Consider the following 26905-nt stretch of genomic DNA (forward strand, 5'->3'; position numbering starts at 1 on the left):
ATATCCGCCCCTCCCGAGACTAGCACTGGCGATGCATTGACTGAGTACCACTCAGATACTGACTCGGATATAGAGAACGATATGATTAGATCCTTGTTCAAAGAAGGCAATAGACGCCAAAGGCAGGGTGATTTGACGGGTGCGGTACGTCGTTTCCAGAACTGCTTAACGAGGTTGTCTTCAAACACGAGTTATGCATCACTCACAACAGCACAAAGCTTGACAGTTTGCGGCGTATCAAAGGTCGAACTGTTGGAGCATATTACCGATTGCTATTGCGTATTGGGCTTATGGACCGAGGCAAAAGCAACAATGGGGGGGGGGGGGGAAATTACAGATCATCGAGCACCAAGTGGGTAAAAAAGACGCAATCTACTTGAAGGAAACTATGAAGCTCGCTGAGATTTTGATGAAGAACCAAGACTATGTTGATGCTCACCTTCAAGCTCGTCGGTCCCTGCGAGGATTTAAGAAACTAGGTGACCAAGGGCACACGGATTACGAAAGGTGTTTGGAATTTTTGATAAAGATATGCCAACTGGAAGGCAAAGAAGATGAGGAAGAGGCCTATGCAGCTTTACTTTCAGGCCATGCAGGGGGTGTGCAGCGTTCGACTTTAAAATCCCAGTCCGCCGAATTGGATCCAGCTATCATTCAGCCACAACTTGCATCCACCCTAGACTTACAAGTTGAGCCAAATATTGCTATTGAAGCGATAAAAAAGATGGATAAAACAGTGCTGCAACCATATGAGTCTGTAGAAGAGAATCTTCCACACACGGAAACCGAAATCGTAGCGTTTGGAGGTGAGGATGGCCGACTACTTCATCCCAAGAAACGTGTCGAAGCATCCCTCGCACATTCGAGGTCTCATTCCACGGAAACAACGCTAATGGAAGCAAAAGACGATAGAATTAGGAATCTGGATCAAAAGAGCTCAAGTTTTTCAAGAAGTCAGCCTCCTACAATCGACACAACTGAAGATCTTAAAAGAAGGAAACTGCCTACACCGTGGGAGGGTCCCTTCGTACCTCCATCAGTACCTCCATCGCCTTCAGCTAGTATATTTACCCCTGATCTAGAATTTCACACGCCTTCATATCCAGATAATCTGGGCTACTTTGTAAGGAGTTGGCGTGATGAGTCAACATCTGGGGAAAATTCACCGATACGGTATGATGCGTCGGATTCAAGCATGAGAGATAAACAATACACTGGCCCAGGGTTCATAGGAAGACTACTAGCGAAATCCTACGCCGCGTTGAAAGGTGACAAAGCGGACCGACGTGCTGTGGCAAGTTCTTCCCTGGCCTTTCCGAGCATCCCAAGGGCGAGTTACGCCCCAACCGTTGTCTCGGATTACCCGGATATACATACCTACGGTACCCCCAGTATACAAAGTTGGGCTTCAAAAATCCCCTCACATGCAACACCATACGATGGATCGACCTACTCTATGTCACCATCTTTTGATGAGTGGGACGCATACCGACCTGTCAGTGCAACACCCGGGGGTAACAATCCTCCAGCATATCCGGGTCGTACGCGTTGTCCTATTTGCTATCTTTCTTTCTCAAAAATGACACGTGATGCTGCATGGCTTCATGAACATAGCTGTTTAGAAGGGATATATGGTGCTGCCGATTTGCCGCAGCAGAATCAAGAACAGCAGAACCGGGACCGAGCGAGTTGGATGTCTGGCCTGCCCATTTTACCAGCACCATCTACACTATCTAATCCAATATGGAGAAAGATGTTATTGGTTGGAGATACGGAGTGCGGCAAAGCATGTCTTGCCCGCGCATGGACGTCAAGCCAACACTCAACACCAGGCTCAGTAACATCTGCAATACCAAACACCGGAAAGACAGTTGTCAATATCAGAGGCTGTGGGATTGGCCTTGATGTGTGGGATATAGGTACGGCGGAGGATTTGAGTAAGACGGAAAGACAAGAAATATTGCGTCGTGATTTCGATGGGAACACCCATGTGCTGTTGATCTGTGTCGACATCAACAAGCCTAATGATTTCGTTGACACAGCGTGCACAGTATGTATAACTGTACTTGTTACCCTGACGGAATCAGAACTAACTATCAAAGTGCAACGCAAAAGCTCGAGATTATTTCCCTGATGTGCCACGAGTACTTGTCGGATGCAATAACGACCTCCGCCTAGGCACATCAGAGCGCAAAAATTTGAAATCCCAACACATACCGCCTTTTGCTTCTTCCTGGGTAGGTTGGACATCTGTTTTATGAGATGGAAACTGACCGTGTGCATAGGGTCACAAGTTAGCAGCAAGCATACATGCGTTGGCGTACTTTGAGGTATCAAAATCCGACAACCAAGGCTCATCGGATCTATTTGACTTTGTTGGAGCATATATGTTGAGATATACAGTCAAATGAGAAGTAGACGGCCTACAAGATGTTCCCGCAGAGTGAGATATAGATATCGAGCTCTGAAATGGTATCATGTTGTCCATGTGTCCTTTCAAATCCGTACAAGGAGAGGTGGAACCTTCTTGGCGATGGCACACACGGATGTTGGATAATCATTGTTTCCTGGACCATGCAGTGTAAACGGCAAATCCGTACAAAGAGTAATTATCATATGGGTGAGCAAAACACCAGGAAAACGAAAGTGATTGCCCGAATTCAGGGCAACGCTAGCAATAGTGTATCAGTTCATTCCGCCACCAAATACTCCATATTCGTAATATGGTGATGAATAAGGGATTGGATTCTGAACGAATCAAGAGCAACACATACCTATGGGCTGCTATCTCCTTCGAACCCTCGGAACAACATGAACAGCGAGGCCAATTGGGTGATGGAACGGGTAGTTAGGGCAGGCTCAAGAACGTGAACCACGAGTGAGATTGTGGGGACCAAAGATGAAATTGATACGCGTGTGACCATGACTGAAGCCAAAAGCAGTTACATGCGCTTCTTACATTACTTGCTTTGTTGTATAATAGATCATAACATGTAAGAGTAATGTCCGCTTCTCACTTCCTGGCACGAATTATTGTAATCCTCCCAAGAAAAAAGACTCATTGAAAGCACGTGCACATAGAATGATACTGCGCACATCTTTAAACAAGCAGTGCCAAAAAAACATAATTCATAATTCTACTTTTTCAAAACCCAGTAGTTACAACAACTCTAAATCTTCACACCCTCCAAAATCGGCCTCGCCTCTTCAGACTGCCACCACCCATCCTTGCCACCAGGGAAACTAAACTTCTCCATACTCTCAGGCTTCATCTCAACCGAATACCCAGGATCCATGGGGGTAACATAATACCCATTCTCAATCCTGCTCGGGTGGAAAAAATGCTCATGCAAATGATCCACATACTCGAGGACACTCTTCTTGCCGCTCACCACCACATAATCAATCGTAGAAAGATGCTGCGTGTACTCTGGCAGACCCACACCACCAGAGTGCGGTACAATGGGGATGTTGAACTTGGCAGCCATGAGGAGCACGGCGATAACCTCGTTTACGCCACCGAGACGGCAGGCGTCGATTTGGCAGATGTCGATCGCGCCGGACGCGAGGAATTGCTTGAACATGACGCGGTTTTGGCACATTTCGCCGGTGGCGACGCCGATGTTGTAGGGTTTGAGGGCTTCGCGGATGGCTTTGTGGCCGAGGACTATGTTCACGTCAGTTTATCATTCCTTTCTTAAGAAAAGTAGATAGGGAAAAGAGAAGGTAAACGTACCATCATCAGGACTCGTCGGCTCCTCAATAAACCACGGCTTAAACTCCTTCAACTCCTTCATATACTCAATCGCCTCAGGCACACTCCACACCTGATTCGCATCAACCATGAGCACGTTTCCGCGGTCAAACCCGATAATCTCGCGCGCAATACTCAGACGCTGCTTATCCTGCGCAATATCACTTCCCACCTTGAGCTTGAAATGCTTGTACCCCTTTGATAGCGTGTCCTGGAGCAGACCTCGCATCTTGTCCTCGCCGTAACCCAGCCAGCCCGCAGAGGTAGTGTAGGCGGGTACAGCGCGGCTGTCGAGGGCTTCCTGGAGGCGTTCCTTCTTGCCTGCTTCGGCTTTTGTGAGGATTTCGAGGGCTTCGGCTGGGGTTAGGGCGTCGGTTATGTAGCGGAAGTCGATGAGGTCGACAATTTGCTGGGGGGTCATGTCTGCGACTATGCGCCAGACGGGCTTGCCAAGGGATTTGGCCCAGAGATCCCAGATGGCGTTTACGACGGCGCCGAGGGCGAGGTGGATGACGCCTTTTTCGGGGCCGATCCAGCGGAGTTGCGAGTCGTTGACGAGATGACGCCAGGTCTTGCCCCAGTTGGCGACGAGGGAGTCGAGAGTGTGGCCTTTGATGCGGTCTGCTAGGTGGGTGATGGCAGTGCATACAATCTCATTTCCACGGCCGATTGTGAAGGTCTTGGTGTCTGGTTAGAAACATGTCATAGTTCAGGCGTTCTGTTGTGAGAAATAGTGTCTTTTACGCTCAGGGACTGCGCCGAAGCACAATGTCCACAGAGCCAATGGTCCTACAAATCCAACTCTTTCGAATAACTCGTGGGAAAACAAGATATTTGACTCACCATGCCATGACCTTTGAATTCTGAGTCGGTGTGCAAGATGCAGTATGCTGAAGAGTAATCTCCAGCGGCATTCATAGCATCGGAGCCAGTCTTGTCAAGGGACGTCTATATCTTCATGAGCCTCTCAATCCCTAACGTAAGCCCTGGATTCTGTATAAGACCTACCGGGAACCGCACGTCCTTCGTCTCAACACCTGTAATCGTAACCATGGTGGTGATGTGTCCTGTGATTCTGATTCGGAATGTCTTCGGAACGCAGCGTGATACCCCGCAAAGTCTGTTTAGTAACTAAACTGCCTTCGAGAACTGATCAAAATTGAAAAAGAGAGGAAAAGCGAAGTGATTGATGAAGCAAAGTGTCCCTTTCTATATGAGAAGAGAACAGATCTAGACTTCTATTCGACTAGCAAGTCATCCACGCGACTACCCATCCACTTCAACTATCGTGACAATGCCGTAGCGCAACCCCACTTGCCCCTTGTCATTCGTGGAAGAACTAAGCCACGCCACTACCTGGGGCTGGCAAAAACTGGGGCTTCTACAACCGCTCCGACGCGGATCCCGATAATTTATTTACCTCGCATCTAAGTATTTCCAGCACTCTTGCGAGTGGATGGAACCCTGGTCGACATGCACAGGGAGACGCCTCGTAAATGCTTCGCGTCTAGGCAAGAAGCTTGAGTTTGACAACGCATTACCAGGCTGGAAAGACGTTGTCGTATGCTGCAACAATAGCATCGTGTCTCCAAGAGATAGAGGAAACGTATGGATCACAGCTTACGTGCAACTTACCTTTCATCACAGAACCTTGGTTTTACAGCGATGAGGGGAGGCAAAGGCCCCCAAATGTCACCGTCAGCCTGAGAGTACTGGGCTCACCAGGTACCCTAGTCCTACCCTGAGCATAGCGGAAGCGAGGTCATCAGTATATGAGCTCCAATTGCAACTGGTGTAGGGATTGCAATGAGCCTGTCTGTTAATAACGCACCAACCGAGAATGACTGGACAGACCTGACTTGAGACTCCATTCTCTCCATATATCCATTAATTACACTTCGTATCGTGATGCAAGATCCGAGGACCCTACAACGCGTCAATAGCTAACCAAGGCAGGATCGCCCAGATACTCACTCGCCCGAATCATGGAAATGCTCAAGCCACTGTTGGCTTTCAGTTGAGCATATTGCAATATCTGACCTTAAATGACAATGCTACTTTAGATGTATAGGCAAGAAGCCTACTTAATTCCCCTCTTTTCAGTCTCACTGTAGTAGATGACCATACGCCAAAGCTTCTTGACCAGAGCTTCTGCTTCCTCATCAAGGGCCTAGACTGGTTGTTAGCAACAGGATATACAAAAACTGGAGCGAGGACTCTTACAACTTCCAAATTCTCCACCAAAGGCTGTGGTGCGCCTCTGCTCTTCAAGTGTTCAACAATAGCATCGACGAGCATTTCTTCTTGAACACCCATAATCTCAAGAACCTTGTTGGCGGCCCATTCTTTGATATCCTTGTTGATGTTTTTCTCGGGTAAGTGCTCCCAAGAGACTGCCCAGTTCCACAAGCCTTCCTTGTCGTTGGGAATGTCACGCGCAAGCTGTCGCTGAGCTTCCTCAATCTCTTCTTGGGTAAGATTGGCGCGAACAGCAGCATCGAAGTTGATGGGAATAAGCGTTCGCTTCTTGGAACCGGCCTGGTCGGTGAGATCTTCGTCTTCGAGAAGGTTTTCGACGTCGGCTGCGGTGCGACGAGGAGCCGCAGTCTGTTCAAGCTTCTTGGCAGCTGCACCGAGAGAGATCTTGAAATGCGCTGGCTCGCGTTGCTCCTCCCTGCGCATCAGTTCCTCGCCTTGCTCTTCCAAGAAAGCATCGGCTTGACCACGAGCATGGTCTTGCTGTCGCTTCTGGGCAGCCATTTCACGCCGCTCTTGGTCTCGATCGATAGCGTCTTCCTTAGCTTCGAGGCCACGAACCTTTTCGCGCTCACGGATCCAATCGCTATGATCACGGTAGTATAGATCGCGCCTGGAAGCTGCTTCTTGATCGTCATCAAACTCTCGGAGCTGCTTAGCCTGCGCGACACGAGCCTTCTCGCACTCAGCATCCATGTTCTTGAAATAGTCGTTCGTACGGTCAAGCGAGGCCACAGTACGGCGTTCTGTGTTGAGCCATCGATGAAGCTGCTTCTTGTACGCTTCTTCGGCTTCGTCGTTACGCTTCTTTTGACGGCGGCGCTCAAGTTCCGAGTCGCTGGCGGAATCATCATCATCTTCCCGGGAAATGTAGACGCCATTGTTCACGGCACCGCCATTCACAAAATTGACGCCAGCTTGATAATCGCGAGGGAATTGCGACCCCTTGGGTCCGCTGGGGGCACCCTGAACACCTCGTTCCGCCCTCGGACCCAATGGTACACCGTTAGCATTCCCAGGTCCACTAGGAGCAGAGGATGGTGGTGTTGCGCGCCGACCACTGCGGCGACGTTCTTCGGCCTCAAGCTCCTCTTCCCTCCTTAGACGGTCGCGGTCGCGCTGGTTGGAACGGTCGCGGAAGGCGGCTATCTCGGCGGCGACCACCTCGCGCATTTCGGCTGGAATGTCTGCAAGTTCGTCCTCTCCAGTAGCAAGGTTGACAAACGCAACCTCGACATCCTCGCCATCTTGTGTCGGCGCGTCTTGCATGACTGTATCGCCTGCGTAATCCATGTTGGGCGCATTAGGTGGGTTGAAGAAGCTTGCGAGGACCGAGGAAAGGGCTTCCTTTGCGCTATCAAGGCGGAATTGAACCGTAGCCTCATCTTCGTTTCGAGTCTTGCTCCACTCTTCGGCATATTTGATCGAGGCATCGTCAACCATGATGTGCAACTTGGTAGTCTCAACCTCTTCCTCTTCGCCATCCTCTTTCTTTGCCGCGCCTCCAGGCTTCTGGCGTTTTGTGGGTACATGGATATCTTTGAAGATCTCCGCCGCTGTTTCCAAGCTCTGCGCGTCGGCGAATTCTGCGAAACCGAATGTCTGGGGCTTGTTGTTGGCATCGGTTGCCCTCGTCCATCGGACCAACTTTCCTGCCGTCTCGAGAATGTGCTCCATGCCCTCATCACCTCCAACGCCATCCGGGATGTTGCCAACGAAAATGGTCCTGGCGATTTCCTCGCGAGTGGGTGGATTGACGGGCTGGGGTCCATCTCGGCGATCGCCATCTCTGTCCATACCAAGCCCGCGACGAGCGGGTGGTGCTGCATTATCTCTACGGCCGCCTACTGGGCTGTCGGCCGCGCCAGGACGACCTCCTTGTGTTCCCAGACGGATGACGGGCGCGTTGAAGTTGAAGTTTGGCATGCTTGCGGGTGGCTGCCAGCCGGATGGAAGGGCGCGGGATCCGTTTGCTGCTGGGGGCATCTGAGCGTTTGCGACACCTGGCGGAGGTGCTACACCAGGGGGAGCTGCAGCGCCTGGAGGACCTGCACTTTGTTAGTATGGGTTTGAATTGATTGGGCAAATTTACACACCCATTCCAGGAGGGGCCATGCCAGGCGGAGCTCCTGCATAGCCTGGAGGTCCATTGTAGCCCGGAGCACCTGCGCATGTTAGTTGTTTCCGCGATGGAGGAATGTGCGAACATACCAGGATAACCGTACATGTTGAACAGATACGCAGTCGCAGAGCCCAAAACAGTATATAATTCAGAAATACAGTTCTCACAAAAGGTGTCCAGTTGAGGGCGACACTGCGGCGAGAGGTTGGTGTGTGTGTGTGTGAGAGAGAGCAAGTCGCGGATTAGATTTAGAGCTGTAAAGGCGCTCGGACCTCACCGAACCTCCGAAGAATTTGGGACTTGCGTTTGCGACGTGCATCATCTGCATACTCGACCCCCGCGAATCCGCAATTGAATCTTGTCGCGCACCACAACGTCGACAATGGCTTCAAAATGCCTCGGCGAGCTGATGCTCCGTCCGTCTTCCGTAGCCCGTATGCCACATGCGCACATGGGCAAGCAGACATGGCCATGGATATGTCACCGCGGCTTCTCTCACACCCCAACTCGACCGGCGGAATCGACGAGGAACGACGGCAATGACCAAAGCTATGCATCTGGGGGAGAATCAAAAAGGCCAATAATCCGCTACATCTCTGATCAAGCGGCTAAAGAGGCACAATCACAGCCACAAGCCCAATCACAGCCCACCCAAGACGAAACCACGCGAACAATCGACTCTCTCTTCAGCGGCATACCCTCCAACCGGACTCCACCACCATATATGCAACAAAACGCCGCATCAGGATCAAAGAACAACCGTATATTTGGCGCCGAATTCTCAAACGCAACCCGCTCGCGGCCTTCTCGCCCACCAGGCCTAGCCTTTGACTCCATGGCGCTGCCCGACTCGATGCTGAACCCCAACTTGTCCAACAAGCCTTCTGATGCATCCAGCCTAGCGGTACAACAAGAAGAAACGTTCTCCTCCTACCCGCGCCTTAACCCAACATACGGACGCACAGTGGAGCTGGATGCGAGCCGCGGACGAGACATTGTGCGGGGAATTGGCATGTTGGGCAGTCTAGTGGCGCGCAACAAAGTCAAAGCCGACTTCAATAGACAGAGGTTTCACGAACGAGGAGGTCTAAAACGAAAGAGGTTGGCGTCAGAGAGGTGGAGGGCGAGGTTCAAGCAAGGCTTCAGGGACGTCACTGGACGAGTCACTGAGCTGACGAGGAAGGGATGGTAGATGTCCGAGCGTATACGACGCAGGAGCCAGAAGATGCGCCATGTATGAGTTAGGTACGAAGTTCACAGACTGTATTATAACAGTATTTGCATGTGCCTGCATAGGGGTCTCGATATCTCAAAGACATGTGATGCGGGTATCATCTTACATCAGATTCCACGCACACCATTTTACCACCGATTTGCTCTCCCCACTGTCTTGTGCCATTGCTTCACTCTATCAGGTGCACTGCATCGCCCATATAACGGAAATATTGCAACCGTACCAAACCCATAATTGGAGACCAAGTGGGATGATTGGATCCCCTAACCACTGCGGAGTTGGCCCGGAGGTCTTGAGCCGCGCACAGGCCATCCAACCGTGGACCCAACCATGTCCTCAAGTTGACACGGCGCATCTTGAACCACGCCCCGTAGCTGCCCTCATGCGCAGCGCAATGTACCCCCAATAACCAGCCTATCACCAAACATTGAAACGTCTTCGCAATCGAATCGCAACAATCGTATCGTTAAGAACCAGCAAAAAAGGAAAGCAGAATGCCACTCAAATTATCCAAGAGACCCTGGCTCCCAGCCGTCGCCCTCTTCTCCTTCTTCAGCACGCTGGCGACGGCATTGAGCGGCCAGGAGCCACTGGGTACTCTGGAAGAACAACGCGGATATAATCCCGGCGAGCCAATTCCCGTCAGCTGTCTGAATCGCACCATGTAAGTTACCTTTTGTCGCAAACAAAGGACGACAGAACGTACACTGATACTTTCCTCCCCAGAGAAACAGGTGAACATGTACGTCTCTAGCCATACCCACGCCGCGGCCATCATACCCGAGGAGAACGGAAAAACTGACCAAAGCAAAAACAGATCACAGACGCAGCCGGCCACCTCCAATACATACCCTTCCCCGTCTGCAACGAAACCGGCCGCCCACTCGAACTCTTCTTCGGCATCGAAAAAGACGTAAACTGCACCATAGATTTTGTGACGGACGAATTCTTCCACCGTACGTTCCTCTCCCCTCCCCCCCATCCCACCAAAAAAACTCCCCCCAGCCTTTCCTAACATACTCGCAGTCCTCGAATTCTACATCCACAACGACGCCCCCCTCTCCTGCCGCATCCCCTCGAAACCCCTTCCCCCCTCCGTCCTCGCAACCCAATACATCGTCTCCGACTCCTCAACCCAAGAAGGCGCACTCGGCTCTCAATCCTCTTCTTACACCCCGCTCATCGTCGCACTAGCAGGCACATTGCAACTCTCACACTTGCACGTGGGAAACTATCTAAACCTACTAGTCCATGCGGCTCCGAAACAAAGTAGTCCAGGCACAATCGACGCGGCGACGGCGTACAGTGTGAGTAGTCACTCAAGGAATACGAAGATTACGATTGGGGATAGTTTGCCGTTGGTGTTTGCGGTGAGGTGGTATCCGAGTACGACGTTGCCGCCGGGCTGGAGTGGATATGGAGGCCATATTTATACGAGTACGCTGGTGTATTGTTTTCTGAGTGCTGTGGCGAGTGCGGCGGTTTGTGTGGTTTACTTTAGGGGTGTGGAATTGCCCAGGAGGCTGAAGAGGTATGCGACGGATAGGATGAATGGGGGTGGAAGAGGGTTTGGCAATGGAGGAAGTGGGTATGGGCTGCCTGTTGCGAACGCGAGGGATGGCGCTCCCAGCATGGGCAGTGGATATGGCTTGGGAGGATATGGCTACAGAGGTGGAAAGAGAGCCGACTAAAAGCACATACCAAATAGTCAATACAGAAACATAGAATCCAGACACCAGTCCAAAGAGGCAGAATATATTCATGTTCATATTTATTCATTCGTATATCATGATGCTGTGGCTATCAAGGGATGCTTCCAGGCGGTTACATACCACATACTAGTTGGCCTTTTTCAGGACATCCTCCAGCTGTTACAGCCGTGCCTCTACCGTTACATACATTCCGTCGTTTACAAGGAAGACTTCTTCTTGAATGCATTGATGAGCCCGCTGGTGCTGGCATCGTGAGCAGTCGACTCCTTGTCGTCATCAAGCTCAGCCTGGATCTTCTTCGCCAGCGACTTGCCGAGCTCAACACCCCACTGGTCGAAGCTGTTGATGTTCCAAATAGCGCCCTCTGTGAAGGTAAGGTGCTCGTAGTAGACAATCAAGGCTCCCAGAGTAGCTGGTGTGATCTTGTCTGCTAGGATTGAAGTGGTTGGGCGGTTACCAAGGAACGTCTTGTGGGCAACAAGCTCCTCTGGTGCACCCTCAGCCTTGACCTCATCTGGTGTCTTGCCGACCATGAGGGCCTCGGCCTGTGCGAAGAAGTTGGAAGCAAGCATCTTCTGGTGCTTGTTGTTGTCAACGGGGTTGTGGCTCTTGGCAGCCAGGATGAAGTCGGTGGGAATGAGCTTCGTGCCTTGGTGAAGGAGCTGGTAGAACGAGTGCTGTGCATTGGTGGCGGGCTCACCAAACAAGATGGGGCCGGTGGTGTACTTGACGTAGTCACCGCTGCGGGTGATAGCCTTTCCATTGGACTCCATGGAAAGTTGCTGGAGGTAGGCGGGGAACCTGTGCATGTACTGGTCGAACCTAGACCATAGTTAGAATACATATCACCTGGTAAATGCCGCGCAAACTTACGGAGAGACAAGATGTGTCTGGGCACCGAAGAAGTCAGAGTACCATACACTGAGTAGACCACCGATGACGGGAATGTTCTGCTCAAGAGGGGCCTCCTTGAAGTGCTTGTCCATGGCGTGGGCACCAGCAAGGAGTTGGTGGAAGTTGTCGAAGCCAATGTAGAGGGCAACACTCAGACCAATGGCACTCCAGACACTGTAACGTCCACCGACCCAGTCGGAGAAGCCAAACATGTTCTTCTTGTCAATACCAAACTTGGTGACCTCGGCTTCGTTGGTAGAGAGAGCGACAAAGTGCTTGGCAATGTCCTCTTGCTTTGCGCTGTCCAAGAACCATCTCTTGGCAGTGTTGGCATTGGTGACGGTCTCAGCGGTGGTGAATGTCTTGGAGGCAATGAGGAAGAGGGTGGTCTCAGGGTTGGAGTCTTTGAGGGCCTCAGCAATGTGTGTGCCGTCAATGTTGGAGACGAAGTGAATCTTGAGGTCGCGCTTTGCGTAAGCCTTGAGGGCTTCTGAGACCATGACAGGGCCACTGTTCCACGTTAGTGACACCAATTGAAGCTCTGTAACGCAGCGGTAACATACAGGTCAGATCCACCAATACCAATGTTGATGATGGTGTCAATCTTCTTGCCAGTGTATCCCTTCCACTCGCCGCTGCGGACCTGCTCGCTGAACTCCTTCATGTGGTCGAGAACGCTGTTGACATCCTCGACAACGCTCTGGCCGTCGACCTTCATCTCCTGGTTGGAGACGTTGCGGAGCGCAACATGGTAGACAGCACGGTTCTCAGTGAAGTTGATCTTCTCACCAGCGAACATGTCATCACGGAGCTTCTCGAGGCCAGACTCCTTTGCAAGCTCGACGAGCAGCTTCAGGGTCTCCTCTGTGATGAAGTTCTTGGAGAAGTCGAACAGAATCTCGGAGTTCTCGGCATCGTTCTTGAAAGTATGACTGAATTTCTCGAAGCGCTACATGGGATTAGACAATGGATGCATCGGATTGTTTGTGTCTCACCTGGGGGTCCTTCTTGAAGTACTCCTTGAGGACAATGTCCTTTCCAAGCTTCTGGTGGTGGTCCTGGAGCGCAGACCAGGCGCTGAGGTCCGAGGCTTGTGCGAAGCCAGGCATGTTGAGCTACAGGGCTGGAGAGGTGGGGTGAGTATGCAATGACGTATACGGGACTGGTGTATACGAACTATCAAAGTCTTTCACGGTGAACAGTCGGGTATTAGGAGGGGTCAATTACAAGAGGGAGAGACGAGTGAAGATTTGCAAGTAGAGTTGATGAGGTGATTGTTAGTGCTTTGACTGAAGGGTAGGAGAAATGTCAAGGGCGCGCGCGGCCGAGACCCCCGCTTGCGTCAGAGCTTGGTTGAGAGGGGCACCACTTTTACCAGCATTAGGAAGCCGGGCAGCAGCTCTCCCGTTGGCTCTAGCCTTACCAAGCCGATGAGTAAGGTGTGTCTCATGGACGCTACGGCTATGCACATGGGTGAGTTATTATGCACCATTGGGGGCATGTGGTTCAATGGGGATATCGTCTTGATTTGCTTAGCCTGAATATAGGCATTTCTCATACAAATGCTGCCTCAAGCGCCATACCGTTGCTCCCGAACCCAAAAAAGCATCAAAGAGCGCTGAGAAGCCACCAATCAATATGCATTCTGTCTGTGGAGCCATCCAAAGCCGGTGGATGATTTTCCTTGCGCTCGGCTCCATCGCCGGGACAAGCCAAGCACCAACTCAACGGCTCCGAAGCCGAGTTATTTTGAGTCCAAAAGTGCCTTATCTTTCAGTCACGCCCTCAAAAGACGGGTCCTTTACTGAGCCACCGGCATCGCCGAGACCAGCAACGGGGCGGTTGTATGACCAACCTGCAAACTGCTGTTGCATCGTCTGAGAGAGCATCGGTCCATCGACATACGAGTCCGTCGGCGCCTCGGAAGTGAACTCGCGGTCGAAGTTTGCAGTGTCCTTTGCGTCAACCTGCGATCTGTTAGCATGTATCGATATTTGGGTATCGTGAGTATACGCACCACGTTGGGCTTGAAGCTAGGCTCGTACTTCCTCTCGAGCAGCTTTCGCCAGTCAATGCTATGGAAGAAGTAGTGTGCCTTGATTTCCGCTGCGCCCTTGGCTCCTAACCGCTTCTCCGCGTTACGGTCTAGCAGACGGGTCAACAAGTCTCGCGCGGCTGGCGGCACAACTTCGGGGCCTGGGAAATGAAGAGGCTCGGTAAGAATCTTGCGGTACATGTCGTTGGTGTTTTCATCGTAGAATGGTGGTAGACCAGTCAACATCTCATATAGCAGCACACCGAGCGTCCACCAATCCACGGCCTTGGTATAGCCAGCACCAGTCAGAAGCTCAGGAGCAAGGTATTCTGGGGTTCCGCAGAACGCTATGCAGGGTCAGTGTCAGGATGTGACAAGGGTCCTAAGCGACTTACTGTTTGTCCTGTCTTCGTCTTTCATGTCAAGCTTGCAGAGACCAAAGTCGCAGAGAGCAATGTGTCCTGTGTAATCGAGCAGAATATTCTCTGGCTTCAAGTCACGGTAGATGACATTGAAACCGTGAAGACATTCCAGAGCACAGAGAAGTTCAGCAGCATAAAATCGGGCTCGGTTGATATCAAAACGCTGCTCCTTTTGGAGATGGTGGAAAAGCTCGCCACCATTGACAAACGCTAGGACTAGGTAGAGCTTCTCTGGCGACTGGAACGAAAACTTCAGTGGCACAATGAAGGGATTGTTAATCTGGGCTAATACTGAACGTTCGGCTAGGGTATGCGCGACTTCAGAGCGGGAAATAATGTGTGCTTTGCGGATGGTCTTGAGGGCGTAGATTCGGTGCGTGTCCTTTTTCCTGTTTTCTGTGAGCATACGAGAGATGGGGGCGGAAGAGTAAGCACATACTGCACTTGCATGACCTTTCCAAAACTGCCTTTGCCTACAACCTTGAGGAGCTCAAAGTCGTCGATTGAAAGACGGTCCTGTCGGTTCTCGACGAAGTTAACGCCAACCTTCATTTGACCACTACCAAATTGCACGGGTATCCAGTCAGCGCCAGCCTGGCCAGATCCATCTTCTGCTTTTGCCGGCTTTCCATCTTGCTGCTGCTCCTCGAACCGTGGCGTGACCTTGAGAGTACCGATAAAAATGTCTTCACTGCGACCAGCAGTGGGTGCAGCTGAAGGGTTGCGGATGTAGAGCGAGACGGTGACGTCGGTAGCGCGCGACACATCGAACTTATACTGTGTGTTGCTGCCAGCCCAAAGAGGGTTCTCGGGAGTACCTGAGACGGCGTTGATGAAGACTTGTTGCTTGTCGAAGTCGACGAGGGCGTAGGGAAGGTGTTTCGAAGAATAACGACCGTGGATAGTAGGTGCTGCGTTGATGCTGCCAGCAGCAGACTGTGGGCGGCCGGCGTAGGAGCCAGCGGCGTTGCGAGAGGACGAGCCAGGGCGCATTGAGCCAGCGACAGAGAGGCCGCCACCCTGGGACAGGGAGCCCTGGTGGTGGCCCTGGCCACTGAATTGCTGCTCGGCGCCAGGAGGCAGTGAGAATTTCTGACCCTCATGCAAGGTGACTATAAGGATACCTGGGCGCAGGGGCCCAGCAGGCGCGGACGATTGTGCTTCGGACGCAGCTGTGTCTGTGGTCAGCAGAGGCGAAAGCAGGGGCGGGGGCGTGTGTTTGTACCAATGCCATTGTCCTTTGCGTCTGTGAGGCTGCTCGCATGGCTCGAGGCCTTGGGCGTGGCCTGGTCGTTGACTATTGTGGACGTCGACGACGAGCGACTGAATGTGTTGGCCAAGGGCGCCAGGTGCGTCTCCTTGAGTTCTGCAACGGTGGTTAGAATTGGAGCGGCAGGGCTGACGAGGGGAGGGAGACGCACTCTTGGTGAGCTTCCAAGACATGGTTGCGGCAGCTCAGCGGTGGTTAGGTGCAGAAAGACAGACGAATATGGTCAGAGGGCGGAGACTTGGGGGCAGGCGGCGAGAGAGAGGGGGTGTGCGCACCCAAGGAGCGGCGGTGCAGCTTATGAGGGCAGAAGTGGGCGTGGGTTTGCTGTTGGCGCAGAGGCGTCAGAAAGGAGAGAGAGAGGCACAGAAGAAAGCCCCAGGGAGCATCGACAGTGGCAACGTGTCTGGTGTCCGAGAGCCGCCCAGCGCTTTGAGTACGCTTCTCCAGAGCTCGAGATAGGGTCTCACGTTTGAGGGGTCATTGGGTCGCTAGCCTTAATCTCGGCCGGCGGCGACCAGGTCGTGTTTCCCGCACTGACACGCCCATTCGCGCCCTCTGTCATTTCCCAGTGTTTAGACCCGCCCCTACGACGAGCAGAGACGCGGGCCGGGCGCAATTCTCTCCTCTTTTACTGGCGACAACGGGTGCCGGGAGACGCGACATGTTGTAACAGATGCCCAGGGCAGAGGGCAGTGTGCAGTGCAGTGCAGTGTGTCTGCGTACTTGCTTGCGCTGTCTGTCTGCTCGCCTCGGCTGCAGCTTCCGCCGCGGGCAACCTCCTATTGCGCGTACATAGACACATACATACACACACACACAGACATCACCACATACCAGCTCACCCACGTCCGTCATTCTGCATCACCACCACCACCACCACCACCGTCCAACATCGCATCGCATCGCATCGGCGTCCCGAGACCTGGAGACGCGCAACCGTGCAGCCCTGGGGCCCTGTCGTTCCGCCGTGTTGCAGCCCAGCTGGCGGCTTTACCGCTAGTCCGCCGCCTGCGAACTGACACGCGCGTCTGCACTGCAGTGCCCTGCGCACAGCCACATGTCCTGTCTCACCTCCGCGCGCCCACCCCAACCCCAAACCTGACCCGTCCAGTCTGGTCGCCTAGTGTAGTCTGTGTGGCGACGACGACTACGACGACGACACTCGTTCACCTGCCTCCTCACGCCTAGCCGAGCGGGGTACCATGGGCGTCATCAAGAAGAAGACAGGTGCGCGCGGTACCGAGGGCGGCACAAAGTATGTTTGCGACGTCTGCTCCTCCGACATCACGTCAACGGTCCGTTTATGCCTTGCTCTCCATGCTGCCATTGCACGCGTCCTAACCCTCCCTGCAGGTCCGCATTCGCTGCGCCGAGGAGGTATGCCACGAGTATGACCTCTGCGTGCCATGCTTCGCCGAAGGCAAGGCCACAAAGGACCACCAGCCTGCCAAGCACAAGTTCAAGGTTATCGAGCAGCATTCGATTCCTATTTTCACAGAGGACTGGGGCGCCGACGAGGAGTTGGCTCTCCTAGAGGGAGCAGAGACATATGGCCTGGGTTCCTGGGCAGACATTGCCGACCACATTGGCGGCTTCCGCGAAAAGGACGAAGTGCGAGACCACTACATCGACACGTACCTGAACAGCCCCAGCTTTCCCCTGCCGGAACACTGCAGCAAGGATGACACCGAGCTCAGCACACGCATACCGCGTCACGAGTTCCAGGCGAGGAAGAAGCGGAGAATCGAGAAGAAGAAGGAAGAGGCTGCCAGTCGCGAGCCTGAGGCTCCCAAGCAGAAACCTACGGCCAGTGTCCCCGCTTGTCACGAGGTCCAAGGCTACATGCCAGGTCGTTTGGAGTTTGAGACGGAGTATTTTAACGAGGCAGAAGAGGCGGTCCAGCACATGCAGTTCGAGCCGGGCGATGGCATCAATCCCCGCACCGGCGAGATTGAACCCGAAATGGAGTTGAAGATGGTCATTATGGAGATTTACAACCACCGCCTGGACGCACGTGTGGAGAGGAAGAAGATTATTTTCGAGCATCAGCTGCTCGAGTACCGCAAAAATCAACTGGCAGACAAGAAGCGCACAAAGGAAGAGAAGGATCTCATGAACAAAGCTAAGCCCTTTGCGAGAATGATGCTACACGCCGACTTTGAGCAGTTTTGCAAAGACCTTGAGTACGAGCATAATCTGCGACAGGCCATCTCACAACTACAGGAGTGGAGGAACATGCAGATCACCAGTCTCAAGGCTGGCGAAAAGTATGAGCAGGAAAAGCAGCAACGGCAGACCAGGCCACCGCCCATTGGCCAGTTCGACCGTCTCGCGTCTAGTAGGATGGCAAAGCCCCAACCTCCCTTTGAGCAGCCATCAGCCGCCACTGCACTGCTTGCGCAAGAACTTCCCCTGCACGTCAAGCAGAGCAGCGGACTGAGTACACCACCACCAGACCGTGCGCCCAACAATACTAATGGTGTTAACGGCACCAATGGAGTGACGACCCCTCAATTTACAAAGACCAAATTTGTACCGAAGCCACTTCCTAACACAGTGCCTCTGAAGTTTGGCAAAGAGTCCAAGGCAGATCTCCAGTTGCTTAGCGCCGAGGAAGTAGAACTGTGCAGTGTCCTGCGAATCATGCCGAAACCATATATCGCGCTCAAGGAAATGATTCTTCGTGCAGCCCTCCTGAACGGCGGTGCGCTCAAGAAGAAGACGGCCAAGGAGATTTGCAAGATTGACACCAACAAGTCATCGCAGTTGTTTGAATATTTTGTGCATAGTGGATGGATAGCAAGGGCATAGGAGGCACCTGTCGAGGGAGAGGAGATGGGTGATGATGAGGAAGAGGATGCAAACCACATGTACGAGGAGAGAAGACAAGGACGATTTGTATGAGATATCAGGCGAGGAGGATCCAGCTGCTGATTAGATGGCGTCTAGGTAGGGTATACCCTGGTCACGGGAGGCGTTGTAACTTCGTACGTACTTATGGCATTATCGCTTGCACATCATTTGTTGAATACACATCATTCATGCGCCCTCGAAAAGGTGCTCAACAGACTCACGATGCGGCCAATGTCGCGACCACCTTGACGATGGCTGTCCAAGCTCCTCGCTACTCGCTACCCCAGCGACGGCTTACCATAAACAAACGATTGACTTGCACGGTTCCCCACTCGCATCTCCATCACCACACACGCCACACCCATTATGAAGCTCTAACTAATTCTCCGATTCCTGGGGACTTGCCGACTACCGAAGCTTTCGAGAAGCAGCACCCGCCATCCTTGCACCAACGCTGACCTCATTCGTCCGCTCCGCTAGCCGTCCCTGAAACTACGTCCCACAGGCAACCCCGATCCACCTCCCTGCATGGCCGCCCAGTTGCGCTATCCCAACGACATGCCTGGACCGTATACGTTTTCGCCATCGCATACACGTGGAGACTCGCGGAATAGCTGCTTCGACGCAACGAGGCGGTACTCGCTTGCGTCTGAAACCAGTGGTCGCCAGGTGATTGACTCGGATGCGCACGAGACCCGGAAGCGATCGCGATATGGCGACAACGCTGCGCCAGGCTCTTGGGGCGACTATCCCCTGAGCAACAACCGCTTCGTCAACAACAAGAGTCCGCCTCCGCTCGCAAACGATCGCTACGAACTCGCTGGGGGGATGGATGGACCGCAGACATTCGGACGGCGAGACGGCGACTACGACGACTACTTCAACCTCCAAAGCCAACGCGGCACCTGGTCTGTACCACCGACTCCCCAGGTTGGCCTTTCTACGCAGGCGGCGGCTGGAGAGATGCACACAACACCGAATGGAAGCAAGGCTTGGTCATTGATCAGCCTTGTAGGCGGAGTAGCCGGCAAGCTGTTTGAGTTTTGCACGGTACCTTTCCGCGGCTTCCAAGCAGGCAGTGGACAGAAATACAACATCGACTCGAATGCGGATGTGGCCGAGAAACTGGGTCTTCAGGACGATCCCTACCACCCAGGACCCGTCCAGCAACCAACCCCAGGCACATTCCCGCGCGACGACTACGGCATCCAACCATTTCCCTCCATAACCCCGGAGCGCCCGCGGTTAGCAAAACGCCTGCGCACAACAGACAACTGGGTCATGGTCGGCGCAGACTGCGAAATGGAATCCCGACCAGGCACACCGCGCCTATCCGAGCGACGTCTCCCCGGCCACGGCCGCTCGCCTTCCTCCCAAATCCCACGCCCCGTCTCCCGCGCAAACCTCTCCACCCCCTCTCAAAAGCGGCCCTCCTTAATCCCCGTCTCCCGCCGCTCAACAACAGACCGTCGCTCCCTGCACAGTCCCGCTCCTTCACTCTCAAAATTCTCCCCCGGTACCCCTGCGTCTTCGCGCTCATACTCCCGTCTTAGCTACGGCTCTCCTACTGCGTTTTTCGATAAGAATACTAGTGTAGCGAGTCCGTTGCCGCAGGAGAGCCAACGCTTGATTGATAAGGTGAGGAGGGAGGAGATGGAGGAGGATGAGCGCATGCGGAGGATGAGCTTGCAAATGTCGGCTATGCTGAAGGAGGCCAATGAGGCGCTCGGGGCGAAGTTTGAAGTGGAGATGTTTGATGATGATGATTTGTGAACCCCGTTGATTGGAAGTCCGGTGTGTGTGTGTCAATGTATGGAAGAAACGTTTACTTTGTGTTTACTGGAAAGATTGCTCATGATTCTTTTTTGTGGTCCTTTATTCCGCGAAATGGCGTTTTCAGGAAGTCGGCGTTTGCTTCATGTCTGTTTTTCTGTTTTTTTTTTGGAGCGAATTCAGAATGTTTTCTTCTGGATCTTTTTCAGTATCCAAGTTTTCTTTATACCCTTTGAAATTCAAACCTTCACCCTTCTGGTAGGTTGAACCGTATCTGTCAGACTTATTGGGCTTACGTGAGTGCCATCTCACTTTCTTTTGTATCCGTAGAATGAAGTATAATCTATATCTACAATTGAGTTTTGTATAAAAAGGTGACTTTGGGGGGTAAGTAAAAAAGGCATGCGTAAGAGGGTATATATACAACTATTAAAAATTGCCCAAGCTATGGATTTGAGGATATAAAGAAAATATATAACAAGGAGAGAATGCCAACCCCCGTCCAACGCCATGATATACCCAAATACAGCCATGAATCAAACTCCACAAGGAAAACAAATCTCAACCAAGCAACCTCCCCAACCCACCCCCCAGACTAACACTAAGACTAAAACTCAACTTGACGCCCTTCCCCCTAACCTCGACCTCGCTCGTCCTCTCCCCCCACTCCCTCCTCAACTGCGCCCTCTGCTGCAACAAACTCGGGCGCTGCGGTCTCTCCACCTGACTACTACTACTACTTTCGCGTCTCGCCATCCACGGCGCCGTCCCCTTCTCTTTACTATCCTTCCTTAACGGCTCCAGCAACGCATTCACGCCCGCCACCTGATGCGGCGGCACATTACCAAACTCCAACTTTCCATTTTTGAAGTGAAGTAGGAAGCAAGCGTAGCGGTGGGGATGTAGCGTTACATTCTGCACCTCCCTCATGCCACTTCCCTCCTTTTTCTTCTCTTCGAGAAGGGAGCGCAAGTGGGGGTAACATGGTAGATCCCAGACCGCGGTATTTTTCTCGGTGATGAGGATGAAATTCGCATCAGCGCCTAGAGCAACGATGCGGGGACGGTCGCGCCACTTTCCATTTTTTATATTCTTCTCGAGTGCGGAGAGGAAGGGTGGGGGTAGGTTTTGCCAGAGATACGAGGACGAGTCGTGGGTGAAGAAGGAGGAGTTGTAGGGGCCTAGGTAGCAGCGGAGTTGCGGTATCTTGCGGTTGGGGGCGTGGATGAAGGAGAGGAGTTCAGCTGGTAAAGGGCCTGAGGATTCGGTGTGAGAGGTTCCAGTGGTGGAGCGGTAGGTTAGGATGAAGCTGTCTTCGAAGCCGAGGGTTAAGTGGTGGATAGTCTGGAGTTGGGGAGATGCGAGAAGCCGGGAGAGTTTGGGAGGCAGGCGTGTGCTATTATCAAACAAACGATTACACAGATTAGTACTTTGTTATATACTATTACTGGGGTTTGTTTTAACACTTGTTTACATGGTATACAATTATTAACTATACGAGTAAAAAAAACTATGCTCAAAAGGGGAGGGGTGGATCAGGCTAGGGTTTAAAGGGTAAAAAGGGAAAAGGAAAAGGAAGCCCATACTATTCTCGTGCCGATGGACACTGGAAAAAGTGGCTGCCCCGCTGCCCAAACGTAAACGTTGTGTCGCACATATTTCGCGGCGCGCGCGCCGGCGGGAAACTCGCTAATTTGGATTTCAAGCGCGAACGCTGGCGCTGGGCGGGCGGTTCGGTCTAGATCCGGGGAGCGTGTTGTTGTCTTTCTAGGCGGTGTGCAAAAGACCGCAAGTTGCCAAAAAGCGGGTTATTTGTCCATTTGGTTCTGGGCCGCTATAAATCTTAAACAACAAAACTTGTGTGTAAACACCTAACAAAAGCAACGGTAAGAAAGCTGGGGTCAAACTAACGAAGAAGGGGGGATTTCTATTGTTTGTTCAATTAAGTTGGTTGTCCCGCCTTTTTGCCAAGCCTTGATCGGCTACAAGGTTGCAAACAGGAATAAAAGCCAAGTTGGCCAAAGCAAACAAGAGCATAACGGCGAAAGAGCCACTATTACTTTGCGTTTCAGGGCCGTCGTAGACAAGACCAAAAAAACAGGGGGGAAGGATTTAAAGACTCCCGAGACGTGCCGCTTTGTAGTACATAAGATCGGTGAGTGGCCCTGAAAACTAAGGCAAAAAAAGGATACAGGATTTAAGTTGTTTCGTTTACTAACAGATTTGCGGCTTTGAGTGATTCGTAAGATCATATATGACGTCATAACCGATAATTCTCCCCATCCAATCGCAACGTCAAATCGGCTCGAGCAAATGAGTAGCAATACACCGAGTTCCACGTCGTTTTTCTCGTTTGGTCCAAACGATAGCTTTGTATCTAAAAGCGCGGCGGGACTACAGTAGTATGTTCAATCACCACCAACCACCATCACTACCGCCACTACTTCCCCCCTTCCCTCCCCGCCAGTCCTCCTTACACCCGCACGCCCGTATGAAATTAAAAAATAAATAAAATAAATCCCTAACCCACCCCACTGTCGCAACCTCCCATCTAGTCTCCAAGACCAGCTCCTCAGCCGAGCCGTCTCAGAAGTCCACTGGGCCGTCCTAGGCCCCACGCCCGAATCCTGGGTGCTCAGCTCCAAAGACAGCGCCGGCAAGAGCAGTTTAAAATGGGGTTCCTCGGTGCCTTCGCGGCTGCAGACGGTGCTGAATAAAACATGGCACTCGCCGCATCTCCGCGCGTTTCTCGGCCCAGACGACGGGTTCCTGGTCTGGCACCCCGACCTTATTCGCTGGGGTAATCTGCCTACGGCGCTCGAAGACGCATTGCAGTCGTGGCTGACGCCGTCGGGATGGCGGGTTGGGCCACCGAGGATGGTGACGTGGGGACCTGAAGGAGCGTTTTTCGCCATGAGCGAGTATGGGGATGTGGTGTTTAAGCTTGGTGAGGGCGATGCGTGGGAGATTTATAAAGAGACGGTTGAGGAGTGGAAGGCGGAAAAGGGGTTTCAGTGGAATCAGCTGTCGTATATTGCGCTGGATCCTTCGAGCGCGGATCAGTTCATTGCCGTGAGGAAGGATGGGACGTGGGCGGGTTCGATTGATGATGTTAATGAAGATGCGCTTGAGGGGTTTGCGCTGAATTTCTTTGCGAAGGCGAAGAGTAAGCATAAGAGTAAGCAGAGTACGTCGGAGCCGGGCGGTGGATTGCCGCAGAATGGGACGCAGGAGTCAGAGGAAAAGAAGAAGGAGGCGGCGACTAAGGCGCTGTATGAGAAGTGGTCGGTTGAGACGGCGAGTATGTTTGCGTCGGCGGCGGCAGCTTCGGCAGGCCCGAAACAGAAAACTCCAAGAAAGATACAGGTTCGTTCGCAGTCGACTAGTTCGGATTCGCCACCGCCATTGCACAGGTTACCGTCTTCTTCTTCTTCGCCGAAGCTGTTCACGATGTTCCCGTATCTGCCGGGCAGTCTCACTACGTGTGCGCTGCCGGCGTGCAAGATGCTCAAGCTGGAAGAGAATAGCATACACGCCTGTCATCATGATGTGGAGAAGCTGCTTCGTGCGAGTGGGCTATATAGTTATGAGTGGCTACGTCAAGAGCGATTACGATGGCATCCGGATCGGTTTGGGAGACTATGTGCGGAGGAGTGGAGAGAGACGGGGAAGAAGCTTGCGGGTGAGATGTTCAAGCTTATGAGCGTTTTGATGGAGGATCTCAAGGGAGATGTGGAGCAAGGGGGTAGTAGAGGTTCGTAGACGTATGAAGGGATTACAGTCATCGTGAGGGTCTGAGTGTGATGTCGCAAAGTGACGGACATGAGTGATTAGCAACGAATCGAAAAGACATGTCGAAGAAACGAAGAATGAGTTAGAAAGCAAGTGAATAAACTACAACGAAGTGTGAAGCAATAGAGGAGACGGAGGGTACAAGAAAAGGTACAGACAAAGGGGAATATCGCCGTGAGCACGCTCTGACATCCAGCCGAACGAAACAACAAGCAGAAACATGCGAAACAGTGCAGTCGACAAGTCAATCCCTTACCCAATGAGCCACTCACTCAACGCGAGTTCATCCGATAAAAAGAGAACCAGCCAGAACACTTCAAGCAGGGCAGAACGTCTCGCTCTCGTAACAAACCTCTACAATCTCCGTCTCCTCAACGCGAACACACTTGTTCATCTCGCTGCACTCAAACCGTTGCTTACACCCCTGTATATCAGTCAGCCTCAACATCCACACCACTAAAAGCATGTAACCCAAAAAGGAAGAAACTCACACGACAATCCCTGTCTCCAGGAATGCAGGCACGGCAGTCAGAGTACCCAAACTTCAACGATAGCACCGAACCATCATCTTGAATCTCCCACGGCTTGCCAATTGTCGACCCGTTATTGGAAGCAACACCATTTTCGTCTTGTTGAACGAGAAGTGTAGCCGCACGACCGAGAATCTTTTCCGAGGCTGTAGTAGTATTCGCGGTGTCCAGCATATCGATGCAGATGTTGCGGCTGCTGAAGGGACTGTTGCAGAACAAGTTGCCGCCGCAGTCTGGACAGGCGAAAGTGCACTCCTGTGTTTGAATGTGTGAGCAAAGGTATTGTGGATAGTGGCGTGAAAGGGGAGGGAGGTTTGACATACCTGACAGGCTGAAGCGTCTCCACAAATTTTGCAAGTTGCTTCCCTGATGTTGTGCTGCTGGCGGGAGAGCGGGCCAGAGACCCGGGGCCCGTGGGCTGTTGTGAAGGACGGGGTTGGAGAGCTGGTGCTTGGGGTTTTGGGGATTATCAAGTTCTTCCTGCTGTCGAGCATGATGGTTTTCGTGATGGGTTCCATGTGTACAATGGTTTCGGTTGAGAAGATGGTGCTGTCGGGATCAATGGGTACGATGCTGACTTCCCTGAAAATCGTCTTGGTAGTTTGGGTCGGGAAGGGAGTGAGAACGGTGGTTGTCTCTGTTACAACAGTAGATACTGTGATAGTAACAGAGGGTGCGACTGTAATCATTGGCAGAGGTGCGATTGTAGCTACGGACCTCGCCTGACGTGAGGTTCTGACTGTTTCCGCAGATATCGGTGTAGGCACGGGCAAGTAGTAGATAGTCTTCGTCGTGGTCACGACTGGTGGAGGGACGGGATCGCAGGGAACCAGGTACTTGGGGCGTACGCTCATGCACATGGACACGCCTAATTTGGGATCGACACACTTGAAGTGTTGGCACTGGGCACAGTCACTGTGGCATTCCTAGCATATCAACGATTAGTGCCATGATATAAAAAGTAGTGGCTAAGGGAGTATGACGTACCGGACATTCGGTTAAATCGCAGTCTTCACACTGGTCTCCTGCAAAAGCGACACGGCGGCCGAAAACGGGTTGCATATCCGCGTGAAGAGAGACGTTCTGGCTGTGTCGAGCTAATCGGTCATCATTCTGAGGTGTGTCAGTGAACCATCTATCAAAAGTCTATATCGACTTCATTGGAAGAAAACCGAGCGTTAGAAAGATTGAACGAAGAGAACGTACCATGTTAAGCACTGCGGTTGAAGAAGTATTGTTGACATTAGGGAACTCGGCAACACGTACGGCCCTGGCGGTTGCGTTGACGCTCCTTGCAGACCGCTCAGGATACGATGCTTCTTCAGGGTGAACAAACTCTGAAGCAGCGATGCTTGTAGCAGCGGCGGCATCGTGATAGTACGAGCAGTGATTGTTCTTGTCACAGCCAATCCGCCAGTTACCGTCAACGCTAACAGATTCGGAAGCATATGCTTCACCAAGGGCCTTGCTGAACTCTGACTTGGTGGTTGGATTGGCCTGTGTAGCAAAGCCCACTGCAGCGAAACCAGCAAGAACGCTAGCGGTGAGGCGCATGATGACCAACGTTGTTGCTGAGACTCAGTAGCTTCGGGTGTGAGAAGATGGGTGGGTACGGATAAAGATACTGATGTTGGATGAATGGAGAAGAGTGGATGGGATGGAATGGGGTGGATGTGAAGAAGAATGGTGGGTTGTGACTAGAAGGATGGCTTATATACAGTAGAATGAGTATGCGCTGTTGATGGTTGTTGGGAATCTGTGGCGAGAAGCTGCTGCCGTTGGAAATTGATGTTTACCACTGACTTGAACTTGCAAGAAGGAGCGGGTTAGTTGGGTGACACTCACGATCTGCTAAAGATGGCAATAGCAGACAACACATGTGCTAAGCATACGCAGTAGTCACGATAACTTCGCGTTTGAGATAATGAGAGAAACGTGGTCTCGGTAAGTGCTTACTTGTTGATATGGCGCAAATGATCTATGTTAGACACACCAACGCGGCTTGATGTAAAAAGGTAGCTGCAGTGTTCGTTTATCCCACATTTGATCCTCCTACGATGCACCACCTGTGACTCCCTTGGAGCATCATCAAATAGTCGGTAGCGACAGTGTATCAGGGAAATCTGCACACGGCAACCAGCAAAAATACTGGGTCGAAAAGATACACAGTCCAGCTCCTGGTTAACAGAACGGATATTCTAGCCCTGTCAACAATTAGGGCTTGTCAGGGTCTGACGTTGCGCTTACACTGTCGGGAA

General features: G+C 52.3%; 14 protein-coding genes across 14 annotated transcripts; 8 read left to right on the forward strand and 6 right to left on the reverse strand.

The window, feature by feature from the left end:
* Positions 1 to 724: 724 nt before the first annotated feature.
* Positions 725 to 946, forward strand: COCCADRAFT_90053 (uncharacterized protein; the record flags this gene model as incomplete). The annotated part of the gene is made up of 1 exon (XM_007711814.1): positions 725 to 946. A coding segment is annotated over one exon (222 nt), but the record flags the coding sequence as incomplete, so codon positions are not given.
* An 807-nt stretch (positions 947 to 1753) lies between these two features.
* Positions 1754 to 2411, forward strand: COCCADRAFT_90129 (uncharacterized protein; the record flags this gene model as incomplete). Its single annotated transcript, XM_007711815.1, has 3 exons — positions 1754 to 2050; positions 2103 to 2237; positions 2286 to 2411. 3 exons carry the CDS (start codon positions 1754 to 1756, stop codon positions 2409 to 2411), a joined length of 558 nt encoding a protein of 185 aa, XP_007710005.1.
* A 759-nt stretch (positions 2412 to 3170) lies between these two features.
* COCCADRAFT_3106 (uncharacterized protein) lies at positions 3171 to 4807 on the reverse strand (the record flags this gene model as incomplete). Its single annotated transcript, XM_007711769.1, has 4 exons — positions 3171 to 3667; positions 3737 to 4433; positions 4598 to 4702; positions 4763 to 4807. 4 exons carry the CDS (start codon positions 4805 to 4807, stop codon positions 3171 to 3173), a joined length of 1344 nt encoding a protein of 447 aa, XP_007709959.1.
* A 1027-nt stretch (positions 4808 to 5834) lies between these two features.
* COCCADRAFT_34811 (uncharacterized protein) lies at positions 5835 to 8237 on the reverse strand (the record flags this gene model as incomplete). Its single annotated transcript, XM_007711797.1, has 4 exons — positions 5835 to 5924; positions 5978 to 8058; positions 8107 to 8175; positions 8222 to 8237. 4 exons carry the CDS (start codon positions 8235 to 8237, stop codon positions 5835 to 5837), a joined length of 2256 nt encoding a protein of 751 aa, XP_007709987.1.
* Positions 8238 to 8514: 277 nt separating this feature from the next.
* COCCADRAFT_3108 (uncharacterized protein) lies at positions 8515 to 9324 on the forward strand (the record flags this gene model as incomplete). The annotated part of the gene is made up of 1 exon (XM_007711770.1): positions 8515 to 9324. The coding sequence occupies one exon, from the start codon at positions 8515 to 8517 to the stop codon at positions 9322 to 9324; it is 810 nt and encodes a 269-aa protein (XP_007709960.1).
* A 536-nt stretch (positions 9325 to 9860) lies between these two features.
* On the forward strand, positions 9861 to 11057 carry COCCADRAFT_3109 (uncharacterized protein; the record flags this gene model as incomplete). Its single annotated transcript, XM_007711771.1, has 4 exons — positions 9861 to 10030; positions 10093 to 10108; positions 10184 to 10322; positions 10393 to 11057. The coding sequence occupies 4 exons, from the start codon at positions 9861 to 9863 to the stop codon at positions 11055 to 11057; spliced, it is 990 nt and encodes a 329-aa protein (XP_007709961.1).
* A 218-nt stretch (positions 11058 to 11275) lies between these two features.
* Positions 11276 to 13081, reverse strand: COCCADRAFT_90114 (uncharacterized protein; the record flags this gene model as incomplete). Its single annotated transcript, XM_007711816.1, has 4 exons — positions 11276 to 11900; positions 11952 to 12482; positions 12536 to 12921; positions 12968 to 13081. 4 exons carry the CDS (start codon positions 13079 to 13081, stop codon positions 11276 to 11278), a joined length of 1656 nt encoding a protein of 551 aa, XP_007710006.1.
* Positions 13082 to 13738: 657 nt separating this feature from the next.
* COCCADRAFT_24377 (uncharacterized protein) lies at positions 13739 to 15872 on the reverse strand (the record flags this gene model as incomplete). Its single annotated transcript, XM_007711786.1, has 6 exons — positions 13739 to 13939; positions 13990 to 14354; positions 14403 to 14818; positions 14869 to 15601; positions 15655 to 15795; positions 15851 to 15872. 6 exons carry the CDS (start codon positions 15870 to 15872, stop codon positions 13739 to 13741), a joined length of 1878 nt encoding a protein of 625 aa, XP_007709976.1.
* A 278-nt stretch (positions 15873 to 16150) lies between these two features.
* On the forward strand, positions 16151 to 16369 carry COCCADRAFT_90215 (uncharacterized protein; the record flags this gene model as incomplete). Its single annotated transcript, XM_007711817.1, has 1 exon — positions 16151 to 16369. A coding segment is annotated over one exon (219 nt), but the record flags the coding sequence as incomplete, so codon positions are not given.
* Positions 16370 to 16901: 532 nt separating this feature from the next.
* On the forward strand, positions 16902 to 18510 carry COCCADRAFT_90141 (uncharacterized protein; the record flags this gene model as incomplete). Its single annotated transcript, XM_007711818.1, has 2 exons — positions 16902 to 16994; positions 17053 to 18510. 2 exons carry the CDS (start codon positions 16902 to 16904, stop codon positions 18508 to 18510), a joined length of 1551 nt encoding a protein of 516 aa, XP_007710008.1.
* Positions 18511 to 19110: 600 nt separating this feature from the next.
* Positions 19111 to 20325, forward strand: COCCADRAFT_90090 (uncharacterized protein; the record flags this gene model as incomplete). The annotated part of the gene is made up of 1 exon (XM_007711819.1): positions 19111 to 20325. The coding sequence occupies one exon, from the start codon at positions 19111 to 19113 to the stop codon at positions 20323 to 20325; it is 1215 nt and encodes a 404-aa protein (XP_007710009.1).
* Positions 20326 to 20910: 585 nt separating this feature from the next.
* COCCADRAFT_66389 (uncharacterized protein) lies at positions 20911 to 21982 on the reverse strand (the record flags this gene model as incomplete). Its single annotated transcript, XM_007711820.1, has 2 exons — positions 20911 to 21721; positions 21912 to 21982. Coding segments are annotated over 2 exons (882 nt in total), but the record flags the coding sequence as incomplete, so codon positions are not given.
* Positions 21983 to 22638: 656 nt separating this feature from the next.
* COCCADRAFT_24381 (uncharacterized protein) lies at positions 22639 to 24087 on the forward strand (the record flags this gene model as incomplete). Its single annotated transcript, XM_007711787.1, has 2 exons — positions 22639 to 22727; positions 22881 to 24087. The coding sequence occupies 2 exons, from the start codon at positions 22639 to 22641 to the stop codon at positions 24085 to 24087; spliced, it is 1296 nt and encodes a 431-aa protein (XP_007709977.1).
* A 346-nt stretch (positions 24088 to 24433) lies between these two features.
* On the reverse strand, positions 24434 to 26201 carry COCCADRAFT_3114 (uncharacterized protein; the record flags this gene model as incomplete). Its single annotated transcript, XM_007711772.1, has 5 exons — positions 24434 to 24541; positions 24609 to 24902; positions 24971 to 25573; positions 25635 to 25760; positions 25854 to 26201. The coding sequence occupies 5 exons, from the start codon at positions 26199 to 26201 to the stop codon at positions 24434 to 24436; spliced, it is 1479 nt and encodes a 492-aa protein (XP_007709962.1).
* Positions 26202 to 26905: the final 704 nt, after the last annotated feature.

This window comes from Bipolaris zeicola (assembly GCF_000523435.1).
Source record: "Bipolaris zeicola 26-R-13 unplaced genomic scaffold scaffold_34, whole genome shotgun sequence".
NCBI classification, from domain to species: Eukaryota; Fungi; Ascomycota; class Dothideomycetes; order Pleosporales; family Pleosporaceae; genus Bipolaris; species Bipolaris zeicola.